The sequence below is a fragment of the Phalacrocorax carbo genome, chromosome 3 (assembly GCF_963921805.1).
Source record: "Phalacrocorax carbo chromosome 3, bPhaCar2.1, whole genome shotgun sequence".
Lineage (NCBI taxonomy): Eukaryota > Metazoa > Chordata > Aves > Suliformes > Phalacrocoracidae > Phalacrocorax > Phalacrocorax carbo.
Genome location: NC_087515.1, coordinates 112,701,460 through 112,712,234, shown reverse-complemented (window position 1 = coordinate 112,712,234; position 10,775 = coordinate 112,701,460). Strand labels below are relative to the sequence as shown.

The 10,775-nt window shown below is 43.6% G+C and overlaps 1 protein-coding gene across 1 annotated transcript; it reads right to left on the bottom strand.

The window, feature by feature from the left end:
* Positions 1–3,862: 3,862 nt before the first annotated feature.
* RRM2 (ribonucleotide reductase regulatory subunit M2) lies at positions 3,863–9,369 on the bottom strand. The gene is made up of 10 exons (XM_064448028.1): positions 9,190–9,369; positions 9,028–9,105; positions 8,625–8,762; positions 8,417–8,533; positions 7,787–7,920; positions 6,599–6,693; positions 5,693–5,826; positions 5,141–5,245; positions 4,892–5,005; positions 3,863–4,520 (listed from the first exon to the last, which is right to left on the bottom strand). Exons 1-10 carry the CDS (start codon positions 9,298–9,300, stop codon positions 4,368–4,370), a joined length of 1,179 nt encoding a protein of 392 aa, XP_064304098.1. The 5' UTR covers positions 9,301–9,369; the 3' UTR covers positions 3,863–4,367.
* Positions 9,370–10,775: the final 1,406 nt, after the last annotated feature.

The window sequence follows — 10,775 nt, the reverse complement described above, 5'->3', positions numbered from 1 at the left end:
CAGCAGGGAGGGCTTTAACACAACCCGTTCTTCTGAAACACGAAGCTCTCACCTTCAAACTCTTTTCTCCAGCAGATTCAGAAGCCCAATGTAGTATGGGAGAAGCATAAAGGCAGGAGCCAAAGCCACAGCTCTGGCGGCCAGAGCCCTGGTAATTGCTGTTTGCTTGGCTTAATCCCCTGGATCATGATGGCAACACAGGTTGCTCAGGTGATAGCCAGCAGAGTACCCAGGTTTGGGAATGAAAACTGGCCTTCCTTCTTCATCCCACCCAGTGTCCCACAGCTACATCTAAGGGCAGATGCCCAAACACCACCATTTTTCTGCTGACTAATGATGTCAGTAAGATCTCATCACTGAAGTCCATGATACACTACAAAGGGATAAAAAGTTTTCCCCCCATTTCTCTGCAGGGTCAAGAAATTGCAATATTATCATTACTTCAAAGATCAGTTGGGCATAACTTTAAAAGTAAAACCGCTGAGACAAGTCTGACGCATATCAGACATTTGTTTTCCAATAGCTTAATCTTTCAGCCATTCTTCATGTAAGGACTGTTTTACCACAGAAACCAAATGTCTGTCTGCTGTGCAGATCATAGGATCTCAGTAACATTCCCAAGGGATGAATTCCTGACAGAAAACTAGCTGTCCATCAGCAAACAGGACACGAGGCTTAGCTCTAACTCTCAAATACTTCCTGATAAAAGCATTTACTTCTCAATTCATTATGCACAAAAAGAGACTCCAAAGCACCAAGAGGCAATCAACAGCTCAAAATAAAATGAGCCGCAGCCAACTGTGAAAAGTAGGCTTTGAATGAGCACAGCTCCATTTACCGCTTTCTGCCAGGCAAAGTTTCTGATTGTGGACTGGTGTGGAGGCGGCAGTTACCCTTCAGGGATCACACCAGACTGTTAATATGCCTTCAGATTTGCAGGCTGGCTGTGCCCTGCTGCAGGCATGAGCAGCTGCAACTGTTCTCTGACCTCTTCTGGGCACAAATTGCTGTAATCACTCCAGGAAATTTGAGAAAACTGGGGATTTTCTTTTTGTCATTACACTAATGTTACAGTTGCTTCCTGAGGACAAGACTGACATTAGTTTGCTGCTCTTACTCCTCATCACCTGAAGTTTTCAACATTTGACCTGTAACCTGAAGTGAAAATGTGTTGGTTAAAGTTATGGAAGCTTTCTTACCTGAGCCCATGCATTTATTTTTTTTCTAACAAATTACAGAAGGAAATAAATAAAAGCATCTATCCTTGAGGTTACCGTTCTTCCGTATTACCTGCTGCTATTAAAATCTGTTAATTTTAACAGCAACACAAAACACAGGGCATAGCTAGGGATCAATCGGTTCTGCATAAATTAAAAACAGAGTATTGCACCACCAACTATACCCGGTTTTACTTATCCCTCAGTATTTTTCTTCCTCTACTAGCCTAATCACATTTCACTTGTGGCAATTACTGTGCTAGAACCTACTAGACAGCTGTTCTGATTCATACATGGATAAAAAAGTCAGCATTTTCATCACTTTGCTTCAGCTCTCTCCTGGTTCTCCAAACTCCATTCCAAAAGATCAGTTAAATTTTACTGAAACTTATCTTTGAGTATTAGCTTATTTTTTGGACAGAAATAAAATATTGTTGTCTCAGTACTAAAGAGGACCAAGTGTCAGAACTACTGGCATCTCAGTCAAATTGGAAAGTAATCCATTTTCAGTAAATAAGTATTTTATCAAGACTTGGACATGATCTATGCAAATTAAGCAACAGCAAGACTTTTAAATCTTTGAGAATTGAGAACCAAAATAGGCAAGACCAGATGTATAGCTTTTCTCCAGACTGTACATGAAATTGATTTGCATTAGAGCAAGTACATAAACCAAAACTAAGTAGGCATTTAGACAGCAGTGGCACCAGGATAAGATTAATACCAGCCACAGTAAGTCTTATTCTCTTGACTCACTTGTAATTCCTATCTAATCTCTCTAATGCATCACATCTACAATATCTATTACACCCTATAAGAGCAATGCTTGGCTAAAAGGGACATTCTTCCTACCTGCCGTTGCAAATAATTATTTGGCCATCACATATTAATTCCAAGCAGTCCTTCTATATTATGTTGAAAATACGGTTCCAGTTCATATGTCCCAGGATTCAAGATAACAAATTAAAGCTTTCTACCCCAATCATTTCCACATATTGATCCTTGGCACACACTAAGAATCAAGTGGGAAGAGATAGCTATAATATAGCTAGACCCAACTCATAGATTAGAGAAATCTTACCCTTTTTCTACATTACTAAAATACATAAATTAACAATTTATATACAAATTGAATGTTGCTAAATTACACTTAGGTCCAAACTGATCTCAGTACACTGTTGCTGTCTCATTTATGCTCTAAATACAGCCATACACCACGAGTTCTAAGGCTTTGTATCAGACTTAATTTGCTCAAAGATTTGGCAGCTAAGAGAAGCCGAGAAAAAGTGCAAAGCCCAATTTGCTGAGAACAAAATGCTGATATTTAGCCAGAAACCTGCCTAACTTTAAAAATGAGCATTAAGACTCAGTGCTTCAAAATGATGTGTTCAGCTATCTGACTTAACATGTCCCTATTCCAAGTTCCTACAATATTCTTCTCAGACCAATGCAATCACTGACCTGTTACCAACATCGGTGCTGCTGCAGGGGCATTAGAGAGCCATCTGTTTACAGTCTTACAAGACTTCAAATTCTAGACTTCGGGGCTTTGGTTTTTTTAATTATTTATGGCTTTCCTCCCTAGGATAGCCTTGGAAACATGCACAGCCTACTAATTTCACAGGCCATGGGGAAGAACAGTCACACCCCATCACCTTCAGTGCAATCAAGAGCAAAGGAGCAAGTCAGTTAATTTTATACCAAGGCAGCATCTCTCAAAGCACCATATATACTATACTTCAAAAGAGGGCACACTTTAGCAGAGAGAAGCAAGCTCCAGGATTCTTTCCTTTCAAAGAAATGCTTTGAGTTCTGTAAAGTTTATTTTCCATACCAACTACACTTGAAGAAAGGCAGACTTGCAGGACAGTCCTTGTTAGTTAGGTGTTAGATTAGATCACAGAATAAACACCTTTTCATGCATCAAGGTAGTACCAAATTTCAGTCTATCCCATCATTATTTTATCTCACTGCAGATCATCTGCAGGAGCTGCGGCCCATAGGGAACTCCTTCACAGACCACATGCCCTTACCAAAGTTGTATTAAGCATACTCACATTCCTGTTGCTCCATGTTTAGTGTGGAGAAACAATGTTGTAGCACTTACTTCGTTTTCACTAGTTGTGTATTAAAACCAAAGCTTAACTGCATGGTGCCAAGAATACTGTTCCAGCCTGAACTAGCTTAGTTTACCCTCAAACACCATCCATTTAATGCAGTCGATCTCAAAGTCAGAGCTGAGCCTAACAATTTCCTTCGACATCTACCAACTGCATTTCCACAGAAAGTCTTCAATTCAGAAGGAAAATAACACACGGCTTTGCCCACTGGCGCACTGAAGCCAGTACAACACTGAATCCAACCAGCTCATCATTACTATTACCTGAAATACTGTTCCCAGATATTAAAAAAGCAATTAAGTCCAGAAGCCAGCTGCATGTTGTTTTTCAATACCCAGAATATCCAACTTACTGAGTTGTTCACCTTCCATATTAAGTGTCTTCCTGTTCTTCAATAGATTTCAAAATCAGTGTAGTTTGATTTGTAGCACCAGTTTGAAGTTACATATCAGGAAAGAATCACAACTCATGAAATGTTAGGTTACAAAAGTCTACAGATTTAGACTTCTATTTTACCATTGTCGAGTATTACAAGACAGTTCTTTATTTTAAAATAAAGTGCCAGGTTTATGTACAAACTATAAAAACAATAGCATATAAGGTAAACTTAAAACCTGCTAAAGCAGCGAGGTCATGTAGTCGCCTCCAGAGTTTTCTGCAGAGTATTCAGCGAATTTAAGACTCGAATTTCTGAACTGCTCCTTTGTTCATGGGGAGAACAGCAGAAGCTAGTGGTCACTGCCCATAACCTGCCATCTTGCAGAAGGAAGGTGCCTGTATCTTTCACAAAATGGAGTAGCATGTTGTAAGAGATACTTCTAAACATTCTATGAATTAACACCATTGGCAAAGTCTAATAAAAAGGGATTTTACTGCTGGAACTACACTAGCTTCCTGAAGCGTACCAATATCATCACACTTTAAGAGTGGGATTTTAGTACAGGAATCAAGTCACACCGTGACTCAATATACTTAATGTTTCCCTGTAAACAGGGGAGCATACACACTAACTCATATGGTCTCAGTTCATTTAAAATTCCGCATCCAGGGTGAAAGAGTTGTCTGTGGGCTTCGACATGACTCCCATCCTCTGATATTCACCTACTCGCTTCTCAAAGAAATTGGTCTTGCCTTCCAGAGAGATGTTTTCCATGAAGTCAAAAGGATTCTCTGCTTTGTATATCTGAAATGCAAAGGCAATTCTATAGTCACTACAGGTGCTCACATCTTGAATACATGAGAGCATTAGAGAGCAGCAGGCTTACTATGTAGTGAACAAAAATGTCTGCCCCAAGCCTTCTCTACTGTATTTACTCTTGTCTTTTCAGCTGCAGTAGACAGAAGCACAGCAACTCTCATATAGCTGTTTTTCCATAGCATCCTTTTGCTTTTCCTTCTGTGGGTCTCCAAATAGAATCTAGCAGCAGGACTGCTAAATGGTTTTACAAGTTACACCAATATTGCTGCAAGCCATTTCAGGATTTGGGTTTCTGGAGGAAATTAAACTTAATATTATCTTTTCCCCATGAAGGATTCAGCCTATTAGAGCCTTACCTTTTTAAATCCCAGTTCCAACATAAGCCGGTCTGCTACAAACTCTATGTACTGTTTCATTAAAGTGCAGTTCATGCCAATCAGATTTACAGGCAGTGCCTCCGTCAAGAATTCCTGCAGATAACAGAAGCACTTTATGTACAGAAACTTGTATTCACTCTGTATCGTTTAGGTTAATTTTATACCCAACAGCTCCCCAGCTTTGTGCTTAATTGCGATCAAGTTCCTAAACAAGGAGCAGACAATTACCTGTTCTATGAGAACAGCATTCATGATGATTTCTTTTACTCTCTCCTCTGATGGTTTGTGTACCAAATGCTTGAACATGAGGCAGGCAAAATCACAGTGCAAGCCCTGGAAATAAGTTTCAGAACACTATTTCAGGAACAGGTTTTAAAAAACCACTCAAATCAGTAGCACAGAATAAGCCCAGTATCTAAGCACCACCTTTGGACTTGCCACATAATTTAGCATTAGCTACAGACAGCTTTCTGCCTAACCAGAAGGTGGCAGAAGGAGCAAGTTCAGCCAGTACCAGCTCTACTTGCTCCAAACGGCAAGGTGTATTGAGTACAAGAGTTGGTGAGAACCCTTAAACTACTTTAGAGGAAGTAAAATGCTAAGCTCATTTATTCTCTGCTGTAAGATCTACAATGACACATGTTTACACACTTTAGTGAGCTTTATAGACTGCCTGTTTCTAAACATACTCCTCTTTTAAAATATAGGCTCCAACCAAATATCATTACTTTGAGCTACTGTGGCACATTATCATCTTAACTGCTAGAATTTGATTCATACCTCATCTCTACTGATAAGTTCATTAGAAAAAGTGAGTCCAGGCATTAATCCTCTTTTCTTCAGCCAAAAAATTGATGCAAAAGAGCCAGAAAAGAAAATTCCTTCCACTGCTGCAAAAGCTACAACACGTTCTCCTGTTAAGAGAAAATTGATAGTATTATCACACAGAAAACAGGATTAATAATCAGAAATTGCAAATAGACCAATGAACTGCATCCTCCAAGGAGAATGAAAGTTTTTGCTGAAGTGTGCTATAGCCTGTCCTTAAAAACTATTACAGTAAAGGCTTCTGGTCTTTAAGTGAAACTTTTAAACATGAGAGGAAGTACAACCTAGAGTAGCTACTGGGTAGCTGAAGCAAAGGCTCCTTCCCTGAGGTTAACAGTTACTACCATCCTCTTTCAAAGATTGCACACTAAAAAAGAGCGGTCATTTTAGCAGCTGATTTAAGTCAATGTCTGCTCATCTTTGATTAAGTAAGGAACTTTGGCCATGAATAGTGATCTGTATGATCTCACTTTACCTTTGAAAGGAGACATCGAGAATGAGTGAGGCAGAGGAGCTACAGACTCCAACTGTACATGTCTGCTGGAGACAGATGGCCAGTACGGTTCTGTGCACATGACAGCAGTTTATAATTTGATCATATAGCTAGACATATGAAGATTGCCACATGAGCTACCATTATTCAAAATGCCAGCAATTATACCAAGATTCATGTCAGTAGCTCATTTGCAAGATTAAAATTATTTTCTTCATCTCCAGAATTATACCAGTATCTTATTTCAGAGAGCATGTACTTTCCCTGTGACAACAATAATCCTGTTAACTGTGAGGTCTGGAAAAATGGTGGTTCCTCCATCTTTAGGGAAGTAATTTAACTTTACTTCCAATAGACATACTCACCATATGTTGCTTTCTTGTCCCCAATCCAGCGCATGGCCCAGTCAGCCTTCTTCTTAACACATGGTAATGTTTCAATAGCATTAAAAAGAAACTCCCTGAGAAGGATAAAACTCATTAGGATCAGACATCAGCACAACTAGTACAATAAGCATTCTCTGCCATAGATGATCCTGTTTGCTTACAAGTGCTCTGCATCTTCACCCTGATAATTGTCTCCTTCCCTATCTTATTTTTCAGCAGTCTAGCTGTATTTGTACCCAACAACCTTTTAATCACCTGTCACATCAACACCAGTTCACATGAATTCCCATGACAATATCAAGGCGATACTGTTTCATCATATTGTACTTGAACAAAACCTTCAAAACTACAGATCAGCCAGCCTCCACTTTCTAGTGGCAAGGCACCAGAGCTCTCATGTAAGCAGTTCTTCCTTAAACACTTTTGGAAGCAAACATCTCAGAGTAGAAGTGACACTGTCAGGTTTCTACAAAGTAGCAGCAATTAAATATATCTAGACTGCAAATAGCATTGCAATACCACATGGCATCTTGCTCAACAGGGTATTGGTCTGACAAAACACTAGAATCTGGGCTGCTCAAAGCCCTGCGTTTAGTTTTAAGATACCATTCTTGAATTGACTTATCTTATCAGAATTTTACACTTTGGCCTTATTTTTAATCAAGACCAAACGCCACTTTTCAGCAAATGCACGATGCTTCCCTCCCTCCCCCCAAAAGCAAAATAGTCAAGAGTAAGGGCAGCACATGCTATGTAAAAATGCTGTTAACTAAGTGCACTGGGTTTTAGAGATTACATCTTAATAAGAGTGACATTCTCAGAGAAACTTTCTACATAGTTTTCTACTTGGTACAGGGGTCCTCCATATGGGCATTTACTATAACTTACTATACTCCCTTTATTTGACTGCCCACTCTTTTGCATAGTTTCATTCCTTTATTTCAGTATTAAGTGGTTTCAGTTTCACTCAATCTAAGCAAAGTTCTTGCTCATACACTTCAGAGGACAAAGATATCCTGAAGTAAAGCTGCTCCTAAGCAGCAGTGGCATTTCAAATAAATCTAGTTTAAATCCCAAAGTTAGCCTTAAAGTCAGAGAATGCCTGATATGCATCATTTAAATCTCAGCACTTAAAAAGTTTTGAACCTTTCATCAAACAATACAAACCTCTCTTTAGAATCTTTAATGTAGGTGTCAATGAGAAGACTGTACATTTCTGAATGTATATTTTCCATGGCAATCTGGAAGCCATAGAAACAACGAGCCTCTGTGATTTGTACTTCTTGACTGAACCGCTCCACCTAGAGGAAATAAATGAGTATTTGCAAAAGTATTTGTAAATTGGAGGTTAGGAGACATTGATGTTGTCTAACAGCTCTGACTCAGCCTACAGAATCTTCTTCAGATTAATTCCAGAGGAGTAGATTATTGAACAGCGGTATGAAGAGCAGTAGCCCTTCATAGGTCCAAGTTGTCAGCTATTTCTTTGGCCCCGAAAGAGATGGGAAAACTTCTTAGTTTTACTTACCTCCCATTAGACAGAAAAGCACTGAGAGGGAAGAAGCAAAACAAGGGCTCTGAACCTGCCAAGCGTTACTGTAAGGCAATGCTCAGCAGAGGAATTTAAGGATTACAAAAGCATCCCCCCTTTGCTAATTAGCATAAGACAGCACTACATGCTGCAATGCTGTTACACTATGTGATGCAGCAAACAAGCCAGCAAGCTCATCAAACGCGTAGATATCTGGTTACCTTCACAAAGCGATGCTTTTGTCAGGACTGTTTCTACGCACTTACCAAGTTTTCGTTGACGATGCCATCGCTAGCAGCAAAGAAGGCAAGGATGTGTGAAATGAAGTACTTCTCATCAGGCTTCAGGGACTCCCAGTGCCGGATGTCTTTGGAAAGGTCCACCTGAAAGATTAGCAGAGGAAGCGGTGAAATAGAGTCGGTAGCTTCAGGTAGGAGGCCGGTACTAGAGCCCCGGGCCCGCCCGCCCCCTCACCTCCTCCGCCGTCCAGAAGGAGGCCTCGGCCTTCTTGTACATCTGCCAGATGTCGTGGTACTGGATGGGGAAGATGACGAAGCGGCGGGGGTTGTCCCGCAACAGCGGCTCCTCCTCTTCCTCGGCGCCCCGCGGCACCTGGGGCGGCGGAGAGCGGCTCGGGCTGGGCTCGCCTCAGCGGCGGGGCCGGGCTTTGGCGGGAAGCTGAGGGGGAAGGGAGGGGAAGGAAGGGGAAGGGAGGGAAAGGGAGAGGGGCGCGGGGGCAGCACCCGGCGGGGGCGAGCGGCCACGGGGGGCGAAAGGAGCGGCCGCCCGTGGGGGAGAGGACAGAGGAGCGGGGGTTACCGGAGCCGCCGGGGAAGGGGAGAAGGGCGGCCGCGGCGCCCGGGTGTCCTGCACTCACCGGCTTCCCGTCGCCCTCCTGGAAGATCTTGCGGGCCGCCTTGTTGGCCAGGACGCGGGCGCTGCTGAGCGCGGGGGGCTGCGGAGAGAGAGGGGCAGGGTGAGAGCGCTGCAACGCTCCCGGCCGGGGAGCGGGAGGGAGGGACGGACGGCGGGCGCTCACCGTGTTCTCCTTGTCGCTCAGCGCCAGGCTCTTCATGGGCGACAGTGTCTTATGGGGCGACAGGCGGGGCTGGTCGTGGCGGGCGGCGAGCGGGGCGCGGGCGGACAGCATAGCGATGGCGGCGGCAAGGGCAGGAACGAGGCGAGCGGCTCCGAGCGGCGGGAGCGCCGGGCTCCGCGCCGCCCCTTTATATTCCCTTCGAACTTGGCGCCAGAACGCCCGGCCGACCACTCACAGCCCGAGCCGCGCCGGCCGCCGCCCGCCCCCGCGCTTCCATTGGCTGGCGCGCCGGCCGGGGCCCCGCCTGCCATTGTGGCGGCGGCGGCGGGAGGGTAAGGCCCGCCCTTTGCTTTGGCGCTGGCGGAGCGCGGGAAAAGGCGGGGAAGGGCGGAGGTCTCGCGGAGTGGCGCGGAATTCGCTGTGGGGCTGAGCAGCGCTGCGCAGCCCGGCGGCGGGGAAAGGTGCGGGGCAAAACGCAAATGCAGCTTTGGTCGCTTGCGGCACGCGAGGTTTCCTATAAAGAGAGGCTTAGCTGTTGGCCCTACATATTATACCTGTTTTTAAGAGATTTGGGATGCAATAGGAAGGCAGAAAACTTGTTTCCAAATATGGGAACGTCCATAATCTGGGTTTAAGGTAGAGATCTGGAAACGTCATGTTGCCCTCAACCCCGTCTTGCACTCTTTTCTGGTCCCTCCTACCTACCAATTCATTTTCACTTTCAACATCGATTCCTGCCTTTGGAGGCAGATTTCACTTCCCTGCATTTGGAGACAAATTGGCTTCCTGGAGAAACTGGCTCTGTGTGCCACCTGGTTCCACACGTTCTAAATAAATAGCACAAGAAAGGGTCAGCACAGGTATGAAGAAAAGGTGAATATTAATCTTCTCTTAAAAGTCATCATTTATTTTATATTAATTAAATAGCCTTTATTTGAACAGCATTGTTTCCCTCATCCAAACTCCACAAAGATTCTGCTCCTGTCAACCAAAATGTTTTCCCTGAAGCAGTTTTAATGAAACCAGGAGCTTAATGAGACTTGGAAGCTCTTCTGCACAATGTCCTTGAATGACACTAAGTGGTCACTGTCATCCAAGCATGTGCTCCTGGGAACCGGGAGGGTGCATTACATGGCCCAGCCAACTGCACTGTGCTTGGCTGGAAGAGAAGCAGGCAGGGCAGGAGGGCAGCAGGAGACCCACCCCTCAGGGGAGTCAATACGGTCCTTTTAGTTGTATAATAATACTTAGTGAAATTGACTACTGTAATGAGTAGATTGGGAAGAAAAACAAGAGTACTCCCATCTGGCATCACCTTCTGACACTGTAAATTCAAGTTGATCATTCATTTCAGCAGGTCAGTGCCAAGGTCACAAATCTGGGTCCGAGCTCTCCTCAGCCAGGATATATCAGAAATGGCCAGCAGAGACATTAGGCTTCTGGTATTTATTGGCCCTATTTAGGACATCAGGCTGATGCAGGCATCTGCCCAGGAGATGTTCTGTGGGATCTTCTGGGCTAAATATACATCCCAGTATACAAATTTAAATATATATCTCCATCCCAGGAGAGTGAGCACTGCAAAA

What these genes read in the sequence shown, in the direction of transcription:
- RRM2 (XM_064448028.1), bottom strand. Translation starts at nt 9,300, where the DNA reads ATGCTGTCCGCCCGCGCCCCGCTCGCCGCCCGCCACGACCAGCCCCGC. An exon ending in TGAGCGACAAGGAGAACACG is followed by an intron (nt 9,106 to 9,189) that starts GTGAGCGCCCGC and finishes CTCTCTCCGCAG; the next exon opens with CCCCCCGCGCTCAGCAGCGC. An exon ending in ATTAAAGATTCTAAAGAGAG is followed by an intron (nt 6,694 to 7,786) that starts GTTTGTATTGTT and finishes TATCCTTCTCAG; the next exon opens with GGAGTTTCTTTTTAATGCTA.